Below are 22,109 nucleotides of genomic sequence, written 5' to 3' on the forward strand. Positions count from 1 at the left end.
AAGTATGTAACCAGTTGTAAATTGGAAGTGAAATAATAACAGTTTATTGAATTTTCAACCAACAACTGAATGTGAATATGATAGCTTAATAATAATAATAATACTCCATAATCATGAAATCTATATTTAATATGCCAAAAATATAGAAAAGGACAAACAATTAAACTTCCTTATTTCACATTTCAAGACATTCTTTTTTCTTCATAAAAACCCCATTTACACCAGCTGGTCAACTGTTGAATAAGGGCAAATTAGTCTTAAATTTGTACCTAATCACCCCCAAATCAAGTTTAATTAATCTTATCTTATCATAAATTAAACAGTGATTAATTATAAAAAAGAAAAAGTAATTAATTAACTAAGCTGAGTTTGTGAGATGAACATCAGCAACAAGAAACAAGTGATGTGGGCCCCTCTTTCATGGAATTTTTGAAGTTTGAAGCATTTTTACTCGACAGATTTTCTCAGAAAAATAAATAAAGTTTTAATTTTTTTAGAGAGAGAAAGTGTGGGGGTAGTAAAACAAGGAGAAGAAGGTTGTGTGAGCTGAGAGCGGCCAAATGCTTTTGCCCTTTTTTCAAAAAGCAAACATCTTTTTCTTTCACACCCCTTCAAACCCTCTTCTTCTTCATCCCTTTCTCTTTCTATCTCTTAATTATTTTGATTTTTATTGGGTGTAATTTATTTGAGCTTGAATATACCTGCTTGAATTCTGACCCGGTGGAAGAATCTCAAAACCCAGGAAAACCCATTTTTTCTTCTGCATTCTCATGATCTGTAAGTTTCAAAATCCCCACTTTTTATATGATTTTGTTGTTTTGTTGAATTTATGCTGTTTTTTTTTACAAGAAAAGTAATTGAATTAGGGCTTAAGTTGGTTGTCTTACATTAATTAATTAAGAAATGTGACAACTTTATGTGGAATTTTAAAGCTTGACTTGATATTTGTATACAATTTGCCTGAATTTCTGCAGTTGGGGTTTATTTGGAATGCTTTAGATGTGATTTATGAAACTATTTTAGTTTGTGATTCATGTATTTGGAGCTCTATTGAATTGGGTTTCTTCCCATTAATTTGAGAAAAGAAAGGGAAGGAATTGGGCGAGGTAAAGGTAAATTAAGTGATGTTTAGGTGGTTGTCTTTAACTTTAGGGTTTCAGTTTGGTGAACTGAACACTGACCCACATTTTGAGAGCACTAGGTTGGGAAGTCTTTGTAGTAATAGATTTAGATTCCAGTAATGGGTTTGTTGAGAGGGTTTTCATGCAGTTACATGTTGATTTTGATATTGTTTTGTGCTTGATGAACATCAGAATTGTTGGAATCCGGCACCATGACGAGGTTGACTCGTGAATTTGCAACAATGCAAAAGGAGAATGTCCCGGCTGTTTCAGCGGACGTGACATTTCTTTCAAGTCGGTTTCCTAATTACAGGATAGGGTCCGATAATCAGGTTTTGGAAGTCAAAGATGAGCAAAAGGTATCAATGAAGGAGATTGTTGCCCGAGAGACTGCAATGTTACTGGAACAGCAAAAACGCCTTTCAGTTCGTGATCTTGCCCACAAATTCGAGAAGGGATTGGCAGCTGCTGCTAAGTTGTCAGAAGAGGTTTTTCATTTATAGCTTCGCTTACATACTTTTGTGCTTACCAGTTCTTGTAACTTTAGTGTGCGTCATTATCAGCTGCTTTTAATTTGCTTGTTGTCATACTCTCCTTGTGTGGTTAACTATTTGTAGATATTATAATCTCTGCCGATAATGCTTGACATATCCAATGTTTTTAAACTAAAGATTTTCGATCTAATATACCTTTGAAACAACACAGAAAGTGAACTTTCTTATAGATGATAATCTATAATGTCAACATGGACCTAAATAATGCTATTGGAATACAGGATAAACTCAAGGAAGCTGCTTCTTTGGAGAAACATGTTCTTTTGAGGAACCTTAGAGATGCCTTGGAGTCCTTAAGAGGTCGTGTGACTGGTAAAAACAAGGGAGATGTAGAACAAGCCATTTGCATGGTAAGTCTGATCTAACAAGACCCCAATGCCTGTTCCCACTCCCCTCCCCCCTATCTTTTCATTTTGGCTGTGTTATTCTAGTGAATATATTTTCTTGTTTCAGTATATAATTGATGTTACATAATAGAGACAGATTAATATCCTGCTCCTATGAAGCACTTGCATTTCTAGAAATATTCTCAATTAACAACACAATTAACCGAAGTACAAAACTTCACATAATTACCAATCCTTGGAAAATAACTATGCAAACTAATAAGGATTTATAATCTACTAACCTAAAATTGTATGGTAATTTCTTTTTACGGTGCTGTTGAGCTATTTTCCTAAAGACTTCAAGAAACTGGTGTACATACTAGTCAGTTTTCCAGTATCTCAGTAAATAGAGGTGACTGAGTTTTAGGAGGATGAAATGATTGACTAAAGAAAGGCTAGACCACTAGATTGCAAAGCAGAAGTAATTTGTTCATAGATAGCATGCTTTTTGGTAAGAGTATGAAATAGTTTTGGGGTAGATCTACATCACCAGAAACTCTGATGTATGCTGCATTTAGGCTTATCTGATCTGTTGTGAGCCTTTGCTGGTCAAGGGCTCACTGAGTTCTTGTAAGTTATTGTAAGAAATCACTTAGATATGGGTTAGTGAATGAGGAAAGTTGTAAGTTTTTTATTGATCGTTGCTAACTGCATCATCAGCCACCTTCTGTATGTATTGTTAATACACTTTGCTGTATTAAACTCCCTAAATTCCAAGTTCCAACTACCATACCTTAAATGATTGTTACTGGTAATAATTTTGCACCACAAGTGAGGGAGGATAAGGACCAAACAGCAGACCTCCTTTTGGTAAGCTCCTATGATGCTGTTAAGCCAAGACGCCTAAGAGTTCTTTTGTGATATTTTGAGTGTTTGTTGGGTAGTAAATCTAGTAACTAAAAATTAACGTAGAGTTGGTGTCTGTGAATGCCTGAGTGGTGGTGAGTAGATCCCGCAACTCTGTAATAATATGTTTTTGTTACATTAAATGAATTTACCAGTCAACCTACACCTAGATTCTAGAGTATAAAGATCAGTTGGTATCATATGTTACATATAACTGAACCTATGTATAACTGACCCTTTATCGTAACCCAGGTTGAGGCTTTAGCTGTTCAGTTAGCCAAAAGGGAAGGAGAATTGCTTCATGAAAAGGAGGAGGTGAAAAGGCTAGCACACTTTTTGAAGCAGGTATGCTTTTATTTCTTTTTCTTAGCAAACTTGAGTTTCACTTTTTCTCACTCATCATGCATAATTAAGTGGAAGAGGCTAAAAGGCTTGTTGAGGAGAAAAGATCTATTATCAGGCTAAGAAGCTTAAAGTTCATGATTACGCTTATGTGCTTATAGTCATCACTGTTATTTTGTTGCATATCAATTAGGCGTCTGAAGAAGCAAAAAGGCTTGTTGAGGAGGAAAGATCTATTGCCCGCTCTGAAATTGAAAATGCCAGAGCTGCTGTGCAGCGTGTGGAAGAAGCCATTCAGGAACATGAGCAAACATCCCGAGCTTCAGGAAAGCAGGTTGATCAATGTCATTGGTTTTAATAATCTGAACTCCTCACCTTCCTTTTCTTGTTTTGTGAGGCTACATATTTCCAATTTATCAGTAGTGTAGTGATGCGTAGCTGTGATCTCAAACTTCGTCTTCTTTGTCATGGTTTACCCTTCCTCAATTGGCCCTTTTGCACTGTTATACGTCTGTACCATCTTTTTGAGGATATTAGGGGATACTTTCTTGTTGAGCCAGATCTGTCAAGCATCTATAGAATTTTTTTTTTTTTTCTCCTCTAAAATTTCCATGTGCATCATCAGGACTATGAAGAATTAATGAAGGAAGTTCAAGAGGCCAGGCGCATCAAAATGCTCCATCAGCCTAGCAAAGTAAGCATTCTTGTTTCTGTTTATGCCTATAAATTTGCAGTTCTGATCTATCTTATTGTATACTTATAGGTTAAGTCTATAAATTGTCATCTTTCCAGGTAATGGACATGGAATATGAACTTCGAGCATTAAGGACTCAGCTCGTTGAGAAGTCTAAGCATTCCATTCTACTTCAAAAGGAGGTATTATATTGTTCATCTTCTTATGCAATCTTCCGTACCATATCGAAATGTGTGACATCTTTTAGCTTCTTATTTTGATAGGGGACATGTAATTTAGAGTGCAGTTGTTGATTTTAGGGTTCTGGGTTCTGGCTCTGGTATCTGTTTTGCTGTATAGACATTATAGACAATAATGCTGTCAAGTAGGCTCCTGTTATTTACTCCATTGCTATACATTGAGCTGCCGACTGATTCCATACAAAATATGAGCTTTTGGCTTTGAGACTTTTTCATGAATACTAAAAACCTTTGATATTGTTCAGGATCTAAGTCTATAGGGTCACTAGTAGTGGTTACAATCTGTGCGGCTTCTCAATAAATTGGAATTTTTCAACTGTAGGTGATTGCTAGAATACCTCTGAATGAAATTTTCTGATTGGGATGAAAGGAAAGAAAATAATAACAAAATAAAATATTGTCGGAGTTTTCCCAGGTTGAGTGTATTTCCCATTTGTCCCAGTGTAATTTAATTTCACTTACTGTATTACAATTGATAGTCTTGGAATTTGTTTAGTTCTTCATTGGGTTGCTCCCTTTATTATTCTCTTAATTTTGTATGCATAATATTTAAATTTTTCTACCTTTTGCAGTTAATAATGAAGAAAAAGAACGAGGATGAATTTTCCCATTTATACGAAATTGATGGTCAAGAACTGTTAGGTTCATTTTTGCGGGTCCAAACACGTTCTGATGAGGCAGCAGAGCTCTCAGAGTGCTCAATTCAGTGGTACCGGATAGCATCTGACAGTGAGAAAAAGGAGCCTATTTCAGGTATCAGTTGCTAAGATGTTGGGAGCATGCCTTCAGTCTCTAGGTCCACTTATGTGAATAACTTTTCCCGAGCCTGGACCCTTTTGCATATCTTTCAGATAAAAATACTGTTTCTCATTTTATGAAGCACTTGTTATGTTGCTGCTTCATTGATTATACTCTTGTTATGCTATTCCTTGATCGGATCCATTTCTCTCTAATGTGATGGGCAATTTGTAGGTACAAATGTAAATTTTAGACTCTAGAATTCATGAACCAACCCCAATTGTTGGCAGTCGTCTGAACTCCCCCTCCTAACTGTTATTTTGTTTTTCAAAGTGTGTTAATTGTTTTCCTTTTAAAAATATACATTGTTCTTCGGGTATTTTGGGGGTGGGGGTGTGTATTGTCTTTCCAACTCACTAGTATTGGTAGTAATTAAGAACTCAAGAAACAATAGTTTGGAGAAGATTGGTCACATCTTTCCTTGTTAACTGTGTGTGCTGTTAAATGTTATATCAGGGGCCAATAAACAAGTTTATGCTCCGGAGCCGTTTGATGTTGGACGAACCTTGCAGGCAGAAATCACCTTCGAAGGTGGAAAAGCCATGGTTTCCACCACTGGTCCAATTGATCCTGGTTAGTTTTAATCATGAACAATTGCATGATTGTTTTGAATCTGACTTGGCAAGTTTATTGATGGCCTTTTCTTAGTCAAGTCTTGTAGCAGCCCAAAGTTACAAATCTAAATGTGAATGCGTTTTTGCTCTACAGCACCAGGTTTGGGAAGCTATGTTGAGGCTCTTGTGCGTAGACATGATACGGAATTCAATGTACGTTTCAAATTGATGCATCGAGTTGCCCCTAACTTATTTCCCCAACTTTGTGTATTCTTTGAACTTCAAAATCCCAAATATTCCAAGTTTGTCATTTGATTTTTGTAATTTTTTTTTACTTAACAGGTAGTAATCACTCAGATGAACGGCATAGATCAACCATCACAATCAATCCATGCTTTGCATGTTGGAAAGATGAGGATGAAGCTTTGTAAGGGCAAGACAACAATTGCCAAAGAGTACTATTCGTCTGCAATGCAGGTACACCTTTACAAATCTGAACTTACGCATTGACTGTTCCTTAATTTACCTAGTAAATTTTCTTTACAAAGATCATTCTTGTCTAAATATTACTCGTGATATCCATTTTCAGTGGAGTCAAAAATTCATTATCCAGAAAACAATCTGATGGGTGTAATTTTGTTTTTATTTTCCTATGCTCTTCAGCTTTGTGGGGTAAGAGGTGGTGGAAACGCTGCAGCACAAGCAGTATTCTGGCAAGTAAAGCAGGGCTTGAGCTTCATCATAGCATTCGAATCAGAAAGGGATAGAAATGCAGCCATTATGCTGGCCAGGAGGTTTGCTTTCGACTGCAATGTAAGCTCAAGCTTCTAGATTTTAATGCGTTCGATATGAACTAAAAGTATCCCTAAAATTTCGCTTTTGGCAAATTCTAAACTACTACACTCCTTTTATTGGCAGATTATGCTGGCTGGTCCTGGTGACAGAACACCGCTAGGGTCATAAACTTCCATCACCCTGACCTTTCGGTTAAATGTAATTATCAAAGTTCAGGAATGTGTCTTGTATATTAAGTTTGTACTAATAGAGAGGTTTTAGAAGAGGCTTCGACAATGTCATTGTGTGACGGTTTATCTAGTGTGCAACCACCCCGCCATCTCTTCCTAACCACAGAGGCATTCATTTTTTTGGGTTTGCCTTATTATCAGGTTCATCTCATGGGAATCCCCCTGGGTTGTATTTTTACTATTCCGTAGCGTGTCGGTTTTTTTTTTTTCTTCATTTTTATTATTGTGTCCCTGTAAAAAAGATTAAGGCAGGGCTGACAGCCTCTGATTGATTGATTTATTTGATCATATGGGAGTGGTTTGTTGATTTGCTAATAGAAAAAAGATATATTTTTAACCCTTTTGTTCCCTAATTCTCTTGTTTCTGCTCATTTTTTTTGTAAAATTATTGCATTTTGGTTGTTTTTTTGAATTTGTCTTTATCAAACAATCATGTCACCAAGTTTACATGAATCCAAAAAAAGAAAGGAAAAAAAAAAAAACACATAAATTTTGTGAAATTGTGATGACTGAATCGATAGAGACTGACATGTGACTGTCTCAAAAAATGTGGTTTAGAGTTGTGGCTTCTCACTAGCTTGGAGGGTTGGATGACCTAAAAAATCCTTTACCAATTAGAAAATTTGACTTTTCTTTCTTATTTATGGGGTTCAAATATAGACCAAATGAAAATCCCTTTAATTATAAGTAATAGCCTACATAATTTGTAGGTACTCCATTTTTTCAGTTGCTTTGTTAGAATTTTAATGAGGTATTATTTCATAATTTCTACGTATTGATATAGACCTTTTATATACACCCGGGTGCACATAGAGGTAGGTGCACCCAAAAGTGTTTTTTTGCTCATTTGATATAATTTTGCTCATTTTAGATTTTGAAATGAACAAAAAAAATTATCAAATGTACAAAATACGTTTGGGTGCACTTTGCATATAGAGGAAAAACTTTTTTACACTACGAAATTGAAAATTTGAAACAAATCCAATCCAATCAATCTTGTTAGGCTTAATTTTAAAAGGAGATTTCTCTTAATGAATTAAGTCTTTAGGTCTTTTATGATTATTGCCGACACTATAACCAAAACAACACAAAGTTGTCAATTTGTACCTTTTTCTACCCGTAATAACAATTATCGTGATTGAAAGGTCAATCCCTCAATAACAATTGTGTTAATTAATGTAAAAATTAACTTTGTATTGTTTTTATCGTAAAATTAAATTAAGCTAGAATTTGTAAATGGTCAAATTTTCAAGTTATTGAAGTTGTTTTTCCATATTTTAGTCTCTCTAAACAATTATCCTAATTCTGATTCTCTTTTATAAATCCTTTTTATTCCCCATTTGTTGATTTATCATCAACTTCATTTCGAGAGAGATTAACAATCAGGTTTATGTCCTCACACAACTTTATGCATTTATTTCTGTGTCACTTTATTATTTCACTTATTACAAAGTATTTAAATAATAAAAGAAAAACATTATATTGTGAGAGGAGATATATTTAAGGAAATTTTGCAAATAACCACCTTTTAAATCTAGTTTTTTTTGCATATAACCACTTTTTAAAAAAAATGTTGCAAAAGCCCACCAATTCTAAAAATTTTGTTGCAAATTACCACTTTTTTAGGCAAATTTATCAATTGTTTTACAGAATTGGTGGTAATTTGCAACAAAATTTTTAAAATTGGTGGTCTTTTGCAATTTTTTTTAAAAAGTGGTTATATGCAAAAAAAATAAGATTTAAAAGGTGATTTTTTGCAAAATTTTCTATGTTTAAAGATTTATGTGATAGATGAACTTGAATTTTTCCATTTCAAAGTAGACCCACATTAATTCATCCTTTTTTACGTTTTTTTGGAGAGTTTGAGAGGAATCTTTGTATATCTTAAGTTAGTGTCGTGTTTGGTATGCTCCTTCCTATTCTATTCTCTCTCTTTTGTTCGTGCACAAACACTACCCAGCAAACTCAATCAAGGTACTTTGATGTTTCAATTTTCTTCATTCTCCATTTATTTTATCTTCTAATTTGATTATTAATGATGGGATTTAATAAATTTTTCATCTTTTAATTCCAACTGTTTGTATCATATTGCTCAACCCTTAATGATTTTTATTCTAATAATCTTGTACTCAATCTGAAATTGTGTTTCCCATTATTAAGAAGTGATTTAACTAAATATCTGCGAATTGGATATTAAATTTGATTACTTGGGCAATTTAATTTCAATACAAAAATCTGATTCTTGTAATTTATGTACATTTTTTTGCCAGAAACATAGAAGATTGTATTGGTATGCAAAGTTGAATTTGATCTGTTCGTAGTTGGAACTTAGATGGTATTAGCAGAATTGCAAGAAAACTAGTGTATAACTCAAAGTCAAACTATTACAATGGCTGAAGAAGAGGAGAAGAAAACTCTTATTGAAATACTAGAGGAGAATAACCCAATTGATATAGTTAAGTACATTAATTTTGTGCGTGCACCTGAATGTGGTGCAATAGCAACTTTCTCTGGCACAACGCGTGATACATTTGATGGCAAAGCCGTTGTAGAGCTGAGGTACGAGGCGTATGTACCTATGGCAATACGGTGTATTAAGGCCATATGTACTTCAGCTCGAGAGATGTGGAGTCTTAATTTGATTGCTGTGGCTCACTGTCTTGGTCCTGTATCGGTTGGTGAGACTAGTATATTTATAGCCACGTCGTCTGTTCATAGGGATGATGCATTGGATGCTTGTAAGTATTTGATTGATGAACTTAAGGCGTCTGTGCCAATTTGGAAGAAGGAAGTTTATGCCAATGGAGAGGTTTGGAAAGAGAACTCGGAGTTTATTGAGAGGAGATCCGAGTTGTGGAAGGAGGGTCGCGTGATGGGTTGTTGCCAAAGGAAAGTTAAGGAGGAGGCAGATGATCACAAGAAGAAGGCTTGTTGTGGTGCCAAGGTTAGGGTGGATGATGAAAGAGAAAACAATACAGGAATAGATCAGTAGAGTTGTGTAACTTGGAAGTTGTTTTCTTGAACCAAATTAATCAATAAGTTTGTTTTGCTTACAGATAGACTCAGATGTAAACTTTTGTATTACTATTGATCTAATCAATAAATTTCTTTTCGGAATCAATTGTTGTTGGTTTTTCAAATATTACATGGAAATCTTCAATTGTTGCTGTTATGGGCTTGTGGCTATATTAAATTGGTGCTATGTAATGAAAGTATGAAACAAGTGATAACAAGCAAAAGAATTTGCAAGATGTGAAAAAAACCAGAGTTTTGATTGCAATATAGAGGTATAGGATTTACATAGCCGGAAACCATTCATGATCTAGATAAACTGTCAAAAAACATCAGGATCTAGATGATGATACAATGCAAAAGATTTTGCAAGATGCGAAAGAAACCAGAATTTTAAACTGCAAAGGTTATAAGGTTTTACATAGCCGAAAACCATTCATGATCTAAATACATGTCAAAACATTAGAAGCCACAAATCTGCAAGCCCTACCAGATCATGATATGCCCATGATCTTTGATACTACTGTCAACAAAAGCCTTGGAAGGAGACACAACTTCCACAAAAAAAAAAAAAACACTATCAGACTCGAAACAATCCATTTCACTGCTCGTTCAGATGCATAGCAGGTGGAAGCAGGGCAACAGCACCCCTGTCAATACTTGAGAATTTCCGGAGAACTCCTTTCATTTTATTTTCTTTAGCAGTCATTTGGAATTTGATTAAAATCTTAGCACATTCCCTGCAAAGGTGGAAAAAACAGGATTTGTCAGAAAGATCTAGTCTAAACAACTAGAATGAAAGAAAACTCAAGAGAGAATGACATTACTTGAGCTGTTCTTCTGAGTAGTCTGTGTAGTGCTTGAGTGTATCAGTCCAAACAGGAGTTCTCCCCAAATAATGAAGGGCAGCATACACGGAAGCAGCAGCGATTAGTGACGGGCAGTATGACACCACTAACTGATATTGCATCAGACCATTTTCTGCCAAGTAAAAGGCCATGTGTTCCATCTGTAAGCCAAAAAAGACACAATTCCTTATATATGGCAGCCATCGACTTAATGTTACTTTGCATCCCCATGTAGAAATTGCAACTGACACTTATTATATACCGTTTCATATAGTTGAGTGATTACCTCTTTATCAGAAGGAACAGTAGCTTTGATGAACCTAACGAGGAAGACATATGGAGTAGCAACTGTGAGATTCCACTCCAATTTCAGTAAGATTTCTTTCTCCATTGCTAGTATTTGTTTATGGGTGTATGCATTGTCAGAGATAGACATGAAATCATTCACCTGCAAGATAGATCATCAATTAATACCATTAGCATATGCAATGTACCATTCATACAGTAAAAATAGATTTTAATTATGAAAGGGCTCAAAAATAGCACCTCAGGTGCCCAAATCTCTTCATATTTGCAGGCTAACAGCATTGAGCTTATGCCTACCAACTGAAGTTCCTTCCTCGAAACAATCTTTGTGGAAAGATACCTATCCACGAGGTCGATAGTCAGGTAAAGGGTTTCAGGCAGCAGTTCAAACTTGTTATGAACTTCGACCAGCCAATCAATGAGAATCATCCTCATCTTCTCATTGATGTGGGACTGCAGCGGCATATAATCAAAAACTCGATACTCATCTTCTGTAGTCCTATAGAACTTGTAGATTTCCTCCACATACTCAACTACTGCTAACTCATTATCAGCATCTGCAGCATCAATGTTCACCACCTGCTCTCGAGGCCTTGTTGCAAGTCCACAAGCTGCCTGTAAAATCACCCAATTTTCAGTACTAGAAATGTCAGAAAACATCAGGCAGATTTAATGTCAGTATGATCAGTTTGATCACCTTGCTTCGCGCAGTAAGGACTGAAGTAAGGCTGTATTTCTTCTTCCTAGAGGTTTTTTTACCACTAAGAACCCTTTTCTTCTTCATCTGCCTTTTGTCATCAGCTTCTTCTTCCTCATCAGAGCTTATTATTATAATCACTGTTTCAGGGTTTGGGTTGTATGTAACCTTCTTCTGAGCTCGCGCCTCGGGTTCTCGTACCTGTTCTTCTTCCTTCATTTTCTTTTCAGCTGCCCCTCCATCAGGTACCAGTGACAAGGCTCCTAAGCTCCTGAAACAATTGAACAAACAATTAATTTTTTGAAGGAATTTTTAAAAAAAAAAAAATCTCAATGCTAATTAAGAAAGCTAAAAAGCAATCAAAAAGTTGGGAAATTACTTGATAATAGGAACATTGTGGAAATTAACCATATTCCCAATTTCTTGAAGAGGTTTACGGTTTCCACCATCTTTTTTCTGCTTCTGTTCTTCTGAAACTCACAAACAAAACAAATAACGGAGTTTTAAAAATCATTGTTTAGGAATATGAGTGCAAGTGAAAACAATATATAGATCAAGAGAGGCCGGTAACACATAATTTAACGTGGGAAAAACCCTCGATATAGGGTAAAAAACCCGAAAACGACGAGCATCAAAAATCTATTAATACGAGAGTACAAACGCTTACAGAGTATATACAAAAGACTTCCCTTGGAAGCTTCCAACAAATCTATCCAATTTCTTTAATCTTAATTTCCTAATTGCACAAGAATTCTAATATACCTTGTTTATTTAAATGTAGCCAACAACAAATCAAAGATTATAATTTAATTAAACAAACATTTATTAGTAAATCATGCATAACAATAACATATTAATACAATTAATACATACTTCGTATATATATCAAGTATATCATATACTTCGAATCTAGAACAAACCCCAACATCATTCATTCATTCTATTTTATGAGACTGACCCAAAATATATTAAAATACTTTAAATGAATTTTTTTATTTCCCAATAATTAATAATTTTTCTTTGAACCATCAAACATAATACAAATTTCTGGGAAAAAAAAAATCGGGTCTTTTTTCAGCAAAAACAGAGGAAGTAATTGGTACCCTGTACCCAGAAAATCAAATTTAACCAGATTCAAATCATTAAACTGAAATACACAAATCCTTATCAAATTAAAAACGGGAAATAAAATTACAAACACCCAGAAAACAAATTTCATCAATAAATTTGAAGAATGAAAAATATCAATAACTAAATCCAAGAAAAAATTAAAAAAAAAAGAAAAAAAAAAATCATACCAGGAGCTTTGATGGGAAGATGAGAAGGAAGAACAACTCTGGAATCCATATCTAAAGATTGTCCAAAAACGCCACCAATGCTTGAAAAAAGCGTCGATAAAAACGTATTGAGACGGCTATTATTGCCTGTCTCTCCTTCTTCTTCCTTTTCCCAAGCCACCGTTGAATTTCTCTCTCTAATTCTTTTTCTCTTTCTCTCTCTTAAATTTTGTTGATTGAAATTTCTGGGTTTTTCTGCAATTTTTTGGATGGTTGAAGAATTGAGAGAATTTGGTGAAGAAAAAGATGATAATTTGATCGAAAATATTAAAGCTGTTGTTCTGCTTTTTGTGGGGGAAGACTGAAGAGGGAAAACGCTCCAACGGTAAACTTTGTTTGTTTCAAACTACAACCGTTGGATGCATTTGTGATCTTATCTAACGGTTGGAAAATTTTGAGGTTTAGGAAAAATTGGAACAAAGTTACCGTTTGGAATTTTCTTTCTTTCTTTTTTCTTTTTTTTTTTTTCTCTCAAATTTACATTTCAAAAAGTATTAGTACTGTTATGGTATTTGGGTAGATTACTAGGATGCGAACAAGATAAACATTATTTTATACTTTTAAGGCAATGTTAATAATAATTCCATTTCTTCTTAATATGGTGAATAAGGATACGTACGGACTTCGAATTTTTTTAATTTCACCTTATAAGAAAAATAAATGTTTATGTGAAAAAGCAAATTTTAGAACATGATTTTATTTTAAAAAATTTATATACTACTTCCGATTTTTTTTAGCTGTAACTTTGGAATATTTTATATCTTTCAAATAATACCCCAAAGTTACAACTAAAAAAAATCGGAGATAGTATAGAAAAATTAACATTAACTAGCTTTTGGACCCGTTCTACGCACGGGTTATGCTTAAGTTATAAATTTATTTGAAACTTTACAAATTATCTTGTCACCAAAAAAAAAACCCTTTACAAATAATTTGAATGAATTATTTTATCGTCTTTTGACATATTATAATATTTTATGAATTAGTGGTAATAGACTAATAGTTGTAGAAAAAATGGCTTAAAATCGTAAAATCTTATCTCTATCACATGATATATTAATCAACAATTTGTATAAAAAACTACTTTGTAAATACCAAACACTTATTATAATTTTACAATTTTTACATCAAATGTGAAGGCATGATATTCTTCTTTAGTCTTTACCAATATATGTCTCTTATATTGCGCTTAATATCTTCAAATTAAAGCCCCATGACACGCAAACAATGTCATCCCATGGAATTGCCATAGTTTTCTTGCCACCTCAATATTTCCCTTTTCAATCATCATCCTCATTGTTGTAGAAATTTCACATAGAATTTTGAGAGATGTTTCTCTAATTTTTTAGTTTTTGAAACTTAATGAGTGTGAAAAAATCTTTATTGAAAATTTGTATTTATATAAGAAGAGGGGGAAGATAAGGGGTCAAATTAAAGAAATGAATTATGAATGTGAATAAATTGAATTGATAGATGGAATAATGAGAAGAGGAGAAGGTTTAGGAAATTTAATTTGTTATTGAATTAAAATAAAGATTACAAAATATAAAAGTTATTGAGAAATAAAGGGGGAGATGAAGAGAGAATTTCTTTGAAAACATAAGGAGGGAGAATGAATAAAGAAAGGTGAGAAAGAATGATGACATGTGTCAATTTTGGTTTGTGTTTTTAAATACTAAGTATAGAAGTATAGATATAGATATAGATATAGATTACACCGATATGCGTGTAATTTTGTCATGAACAACTTAATTTCATTTTAGAAAGGATATTTAATGCTTATATATAGCCCTTAGGGCTACATATATCATTACCCTATTAATAATGAAAATAAATAGTAGAATAAGTTAGACATTAAAGGTTACACCCATATTACAATCATCCTGTACAACTACTTAAGTTACATCCATTTAACATGAATATAAAAAATTGAATACAATAATCATTGTTCTCTAATTTTATAGGAGTATCATTTATGCCAATCTGAAATTATGTAGTAGATCGTAACAAGACTTGATTACCTCCAATCCATACATTCACCTCAAAAACAAGCGTCGAGTGTAATAGCACAACCACCATTGATCTATTACATATATAAAGTGAAAGGGGGTTTTAGGGTGATATATTTTTCTTTCCCAAAATACCCCTTTTATCTTTTAATCTCTTTATTAAAAAAAAAAAAAAAACTACCTTTATTCTAAAAAATAACTACCGTCAATAAAAAATAAAAAAAAAACCTACCATCCTTTACTAAAAAAAATAAAAGCTACTTTTTTTTTTTTTTTTGGAGTGTTCAGCAAAATATAGCTGTGAAGGTAGCTGTAGATGTGGAGGTAGCTGTTAGCTGTGTAGGTAATTGCTAGCTGTCAACAAGCTATTAGTTGTGAAGAAAAATAATTTAGATATGAGTGTTCGGAAAAGTAGCGGTTAACTAGCTGTTACATATAAAAATCAATATTTTATTTTTAAAACTATACATTAAATTTTCAACGGCTACCTCTAATTTCAAAAGCTAATCTTTTTAACTTTTCATAAAAGGTACCTCCACCACTAAAAGCTACCCTAACCACTACTTTGCCAAACACTCACATTTTTTGTTCAATAGTCAAAATACTAAAATATACCTAAAAGCTACTCTAAAACTAGCGCCGCAATGTGCGTGTGTCTCATAGCTTGTCTAGATAATGGGAAAGCTCCATCACCACTTGTTTCTGCTGGATCATCTTCACTTCTTTGAAAAAGTACAAGCCTATAATAATCTTTGTTGTACTGGGATGCATAGTCGAAGTTATTGGATTGAGCAACGATACTCCCATTAATCTTAGACAACATATTACCATTTTTCTTTGGCATACAAAAAACCCCAACATTTCCTTGCATGGCTATAGGGAAGATAGAGTAATGAATGGAAAGCAAAATCGTGTTCGGATTCAACAACCGAACATAATTGTTTGTTCAGCCATTTCAAGGTCTAATTTTAACAACTACGGAAAAAAAAATCACTTACCAAGGGCGTTGGATGTTTGTGACGCCCCATACAAGACTGTATGCAAAACGAGGGGGAATATTAAATTAAATCCATGCACAAAAAATAAAAGTTTGGAAACAATGTTAAAATTTTACAATAATGTGAGAAAATAAGTGATGATAAAGAAAAAAATTAAATACCTCGACTTTTGCTCAACATCACATTATCACATGTTGTTCCTCTCACACTAACTTCGACAAGCTGTGTCAAAATTCAACCGTTTCTTTGAGAATCTTTTTTTTCAATCCAAATTCGGATCGGATAAATTCAAATCTAACACAATATATGAATAAGCAGGCACACCTAGACAATCTGAAACTTGTTGTGCTTAAATCGATTTTCAGTCTTTGAAATTTATTTTCTTTCTCAAAGAGTATGCTCTCTTCAGAGTTATAACCCTCATAAGTGACACCATAATGAACTCTAATTATAAAATATTACATCATAATTTTTTTTAGAAATATGTACTTTTAAAATCACAAGTATTGAGTTCCTTAGCTTGAAAGTAAACTCTCCCATACTTGCAACCATATTAAAGAGCCCTAGCATATGAGAAATGACCTGTTTTAGTTACGGAGTAGTAACTTAGTACTAATAACATAAATTTGTTCAATACATTAGGACTAAGTGATTGACATAAGGACTAAATATCTAAAGACAAGTGATGAGGTTTTTAGTTAATATAAATTTGCAGACATTTAGAAATAATCCTCCACTCAAAAAAATTAATAGTAGCTTCAAATCTTATATTTTTACGTCCAAAATTCACTGTAAATATCTAGAATATTTGCTTCAAAAGGAGCTTGTACAGAAACTTTTGCACATCTGTACCAAATATTAGAACCTATTAACACAAAACATTATACATTAGCTAAAAGATTGCCTTTACATAAAAGAGAAAATATTTTTTTTTTTTTAAAAAAAATCGAAATACCATAACACATTACCTATTCGGGAGCCTTCGAACCTCCAACTCCATAGGATTCATATCACCTTTTTTCACACATTCATGGCATTCCCCCTTTTAAAATTATCTTATTTTAATTTCGTGTTGTTTTTCAAATTAGATTAGGTATTAAAAAAACAAAAAAATTGTTTGATTTTTTACACATATATATCAAACTTTGTTTGTTATGTACATGAAATTTGTAAGTTATTTTATAAGTATTTTTTACACATATATATCAAACTTTGTTTGTTATGTATATGAAATTTATAAGTTATTTTATATGTGTTTGGGTCCAATTAAGTCCAATTGGGTCCAGTCCATAAATGATCCAATTAAAAGCCCAAGGTCAAAGTTCAACTCTCCATTCGTGCTAAAGTCAAGGTCAGTCAAGCGTGGCAAGTCAATTGGGCTTAGGCCCACTTCTCCAATATGTGCGAAGGTATAAAAGCCATCAATTACACCATTTTACATTCATTCACATAAAGCCTTAAGCAATTAATTCTCTGACATAGCTTTCTCTCTCTACACATTGTACTGACTTTAGCATCGGAGGGGCCTTCCTCGGCAACACCCCCGAGGCTAGTTTACGCGTGTTCGCTGTGTAGGAAATCCTCGACCCATCATCACTTGGACCGAGCCCAGTCTTCACCACTCCACAGGACCTTCGGCAAGGTCCCATTGTTTCACCCGAAACAATATGTATTTTATAGAGATAAATTAGATGCATATGTTTAAGCATATACTATATGTGGTCAGTGCTGTCATTTACAATTGATTATTTTGTTGTTTTGGTAATTTTATAATTATTATTTGGATTTTAGGCTTGGTGTACATCGGAAAAAGTTGTTTCCTAGCTCTTTGGTTGAGGTATATTCTATCTACATTGGTCGTGACAAGTTCAGAGCTTTGCAAATCTATGGATCTGTAAATCTCAACTCTTGATAATACATATTACTGCTTCAATAGGGAAACAAGTGATGCTTTTAGATTATTAGATGGGAGCAAAACTATACCTTTGTCAGATGATGGATCTCTGGTGTATGATGATTGTGATTCCTTAAAAATGAAAATTGATCTGACGTTGAATCTCTTTTGTGCATTAAAGGTTACGTAATTTGGGATGATAGGATTCTTGAATTTGGCACACGGTGGTTTAATAAACCTCTATATTCATTTGTTAAAAGTTTTGCCGCCATCTATTACTCTTTTTTTCCACGAGTAGTGAAAGCAAGTTTGATAGTTTTTTGTGCACCAAAATAGAAAACTGGTAAAACGTTTAAAGTCTTTCCAATAGTTTATGGTAGTATCATTGCTCCTCACAACTACTTTGATTATACTAGCCGCTACAATAAAGATAATTTGATTGTACTCATTCCAATTACCAGACTCAAAGAGCCCGGTATTGTTATTTATTGTCACTACCTCCCCGTGTCAAGATTGGGTAATTTGCGCGCCTGCTGCCTTCCTTGGATGTGGTAGCCGTTTCTCAGGCTCCCTCTCCGGAATCGAACCCTAATTCTCCGTCACCCGTCACCACCATGGTAGGCCACTATCCTACCATCGAAAGTTGATAGGGCAGAAATTTGAATGATGTGTCGCCGGCGCAAAGGCCGTGCGATCTGTCGAGTTATCATAAATCATCAGAGCAACGGGCAGAGCCCGCGTTGACCTTTTATCTAATAAATGCATCCCTTCCAGAAGTCGGGGTTTGTTGCACGTATTAGCTCTAGAATTACTACGGTTATCCGAGTAGTAGGTACCATCAAACAAACTATAACTGATTTAATGAGCCATTCGCAGTTTCACAGTCTAAATTAGTTCATACTTACACATGCATGGCTTAATCTTTGAGACAAGCATATGACTACTGGCAGGATCAACCAGGTAGCACTCCTCGTTCGACACCGGCACGCATGAGCTCTTTCTTTTAACGGAGAGAGTCAACTCGTACACGGACGTCGTTCGTGCTTAGCGTAAAACGCTTAATTGGGTTTGCGGCGAATGAACGCCCATTCCCCCTCAACATTCTGCATCCCGGGGCACAACTAGAGCCCGTACACCTGACCAACAACGCTTGGTTTTTGCCGTTGAGGTTGGAGGACGGACCCAACAACAAGGTCCACGCGCCTGCCAAGCCTGCGCGACTTCTTAATTAACACGCGGATTTTAACCTATGCACTCTAAATCCTAGGTTTATCTCGGGATTGCCAAATTTTTTATCGGGCTTCAGTGTAAATGACCTTTAGTTCATTTCGTTTGGGTCAAGCTTGTTGGTTTATGTGTTTAAGCTTTAATGAAGAGTCCATAAGCATTCCTTACTCCAATCCAGCACAGAGATGGAATAATTTATTGTTATAGCACTTTCGGTTAGGACAAGGGACCCAAAAGTAAATTTCTACAATATCCAACCAACGATATATGATAAGATTAAGATAACCAAATAGGGGACGGGAAATTAGATCGCATAAGGGAGAAGATCAAGTAAGGGAAGTCGACTGATTTATAAATCCATGAGGATGAAAGTATACGATTTAAGGGGAAGTGGTGTGTACCATAAAAGTGTGAGGAATTGAAGTTGATGGAGGAAGGGCACAATACACCCAGGAGGAGATAAGCTTTATAAGGAATTAAGAAAAGATGTATTGCTGGCCTAGACTAAAGTTAGAAGTGGCGAAGTTTATAGCTAAATGCCTAACCTGTCTTAAGATAGAAAACAAAAGGCCACAGGGAACACTACAACCACTCGAGATCCCATCATGGAAGTGGGATTACATCTCGATAGATTTTGTCACTGATTTACTTAAGTCAAAGAATGGGAATGATACCAACTAGGTTGTGGTGGATAAATTTACCAAATCGGCAATGTTTATACCAATGAAAGAGACTTGGAAAATGCAACAACTTGCAAAAACTTACATTAAAAATGTTGTGAGGTTACATGGAGTTCATAAGGATATCGTTTTGGATAGGGATTCTAGGTTTCGTTAGAAATTCTAGAAAAGCATGCAAGAAAACTTTCGTACGACATTGAAAATGAGTACAACATTCCACCTGCGATGAACGGACAATCTGAAAGAACGATCCAAACCTTGGAAGATATGTTAACGTCGTGTGTTCTAGATTACCAAGGAGGATGGGAAGATAGCTTAGACTTGGTAGAATTATCTTATAACAAAAGTTACCATGCAAGTATTAGCATGTCACTATTTGAGGCCTTGTATGTAAGGTTGTGTAGAAATCAACTATGTTGGAGTGACATAAGTGAGACAATAATATTAGGTCCTTAATTGATAGAAGAAACCACAAAGCTAGTGAGAGAAATTCAAGCTAGGATTCAAGCACCTCAAGACAGGCTAAAGAGCTACGCAAATTTGAAGCGTAGGGAAAAGGACTTTAAAGTTGGTGACAATGTATTGCATAAGGTACCACCAATGAACGGTTACTTGTTATGCTTTCTTAGTTCATATTTTGAATTGTTGATTTATTATTTATGGACCAATGTTATGATGTTTAATTTTAGTTGGTTTTTAAAGGGCCATGTCTATTATTTGTTCCAACTTGTGGATGTTTCACTTTACTTATGTTTTGAAGTTGTGAACTCAAGTTATTTATTTTAAAAATTCGATTTTTAGTCATATAATTCCGTTGTGTGACTTTGAAATAGCATTAGCCGTTATGACGGTGGGGGTATTATTTTAGCTATTTCCTAAATGCCTTTTTTTTTTGGAGTAAAAAGAGTATTTTAAAAGAAGGAAATTACCAAGGTATTACAGGAATTAGTTGGGACCAAGCCCTAAAATTCGAAATTAGAATTGGAACCACTAGGTCCGAAAATTTAAAAATCAAAATTGGAATCGTCGGGTACCAGTTATAATTCTGGGTATCCACTTATGTGCATAAATAAATATTAATATTTAATACAAACTATAATACTTTTTCTAATTAATTTTTATTTTAGCATTTAATACTTATATTTATATATATATATATATATTTATTTAGGAAATTTTGTCAGGAAGACCCTTTTAAAGCAACCTTTTTGTTCAGGAAAACCTTTAAAATTTTTGGTTAGGAGAAACCTGTTTATACATTTTTTTTGTTAAGGACGACCAAGTGTAACTTTCCGGCACTAACTCGATTATTTTCGGCATTAGCCTAGCATGTGCGTGTCACGTGCTTTTTTTTTTATTCACACCCTTTTTTCCTAATTTCACTCTATTTTCCCTCCAATTAAACCCTCTCTCTCCCCTCTCTCTCCTCTGTGTGAACAAGCCATTAAAGGGTTTCCCAATAAGTTTCAACCAAAGGTAATTGCTTAATTTATCAATCTCTACTATCGTTTGATTTTGTGCATTCCATTTCTAAACAAAATAACATAAATCATCCGTTTAAAAAAAAAAAAAATTACTTAAGTCATGAGCTAATCAGAAATCAGATCACAAAACCCACTTTACGAAATTCTGGAGATTGCGTTCATTTTCATTGAGGTAAATTATTACTTTAATTTCTGCATTATTAAATTTTTGATTTTTTTTTCTATTATAATCACAAATTACTTTATTGGGTTTATGTTTAACGGAGTAGAAATTCAATGCATATTTGCACTTTGATAGTATTATTTCATTGTTATACTTAACACATCAAGATATTTAGAATTACAGCACCTTAAAATTAATTGGAAGAGGGGAAAAGAAGAATTACAACATCTCAAAAAGCATATGAACAATTGAACACTGCAAAAAAGTTAATTGGAAGAGGGGGAAAAGAAGAATAGGTAAATATCAATCATCTTGTCTCATATTGCCAACCCAGCAAGAATTACAGCTTGATCAAAACTAAGTGTCAAAAAATATTTACATTTTAGCCATGATGAAAGATTAGAGATGTTGAGTTCAAAAAAAGACATCTCAAACAAACTGTAACACAAAATGAGATTAATTCAAGAGAAACAAGCAGTGATTGTAAATGTGAGAGTAGGAATGTAAGATGGGTATGTTTACTGACTAAATAACGTTTCTAGGCTTGTTAAAGCGAAAATTTTGCCTTTTGATTTTATTGTAGAGGGATAGTAAATGTGAAGTCACAAGCATTGATTGTAAAGTATAAGCTTGAGAGGGAGACTATGGTTTATTTTACTACTTAGAACATCAGTTAAAACTTCTTAGTAATCTTCATGCGTACCCTTAATTCTTGGTAATCTTTATGCAGGGACCATGGATAAAAAAATTAGACCATGGGCATACCCTTACAGGTACAGAGGGTTTTCATCCATGTTTAATTCAAGGGAAGAAGTTGATGAGAATAGATTAACCTACATGCAGAGAACTCTTGAGGAATTCAATGACGACATTACCATAATTCATAGAGACGCAC

The 22,109-nt window shown here is 34.1% G+C and overlaps 2 protein-coding genes and 1 pseudogene across 3 annotated transcripts; 2 read left to right on the forward strand and 1 right to left on the reverse strand.

Moving 5' to 3' along the window:
• Positions 1-476: 476 nt before the first annotated feature.
• Positions 477-6,896, forward strand: LOC145575941 (stomatal closure-related actin-binding protein 1-like). The gene is made up of 13 exons (XM_081633730.1): positions 477-777; positions 1,314-1,609; positions 1,897-2,025; positions 3,160-3,252; positions 3,443-3,583; positions 3,875-3,943; positions 4,042-4,125; positions 4,755-4,935; positions 5,437-5,553; positions 5,689-5,747; positions 5,877-6,011; positions 6,198-6,347; positions 6,453-6,896. The coding sequence occupies exons 2-13, from the start codon at positions 1,334-1,336 to the stop codon at positions 6,495-6,497; spliced, it is 1,479 nt and encodes a 492-aa protein (XP_081489856.1). The 5' UTR covers positions 477-777; positions 1,314-1,333; the 3' UTR covers positions 6,498-6,896.
• Positions 6,897-8,388: 1,492 nt separating this feature from the next.
• Positions 8,389-9,680, forward strand: LOC145575943 (molybdopterin synthase catalytic subunit pseudogene; annotated as a pseudogene). The gene is made up of 2 exons (XR_014098297.1): positions 8,389-8,533; positions 8,830-9,680. The product of XR_014098297.1 is annotated as a molybdopterin synthase catalytic subunit pseudogene (transcript).
• Positions 9,681-9,869: 189 nt separating this feature from the next.
• Positions 9,870-13,017, reverse strand: LOC145575944 (G2/mitotic-specific cyclin S13-7-like). Its single transcript, XM_081633731.1, has 7 exons — positions 12,721-13,017; positions 11,802-11,892; positions 11,423-11,693; positions 10,966-11,340; positions 10,706-10,867; positions 10,399-10,580; positions 9,870-10,311 (listed from the first exon to the last, which is right to left on the reverse strand). The coding sequence occupies exons 1-7, from the start codon at positions 12,767-12,769 to the stop codon at positions 10,173-10,175; spliced, it is 1,269 nt and encodes a 422-aa protein (XP_081489857.1). The 5' UTR covers positions 12,770-13,017; the 3' UTR covers positions 9,870-10,172.
• Between the last annotated feature and the right edge of the window lie 9,092 nt (positions 13,018-22,109).

Source organism: Chenopodium album, chromosome 13, assembly GCF_948465745.1.
Source record: "Chenopodium album chromosome 13, dcCheAlbu1.1, whole genome shotgun sequence".
NCBI classification, from domain to species: Eukaryota; Viridiplantae; Streptophyta; class Magnoliopsida; order Caryophyllales; family Amaranthaceae; genus Chenopodium; species Chenopodium album.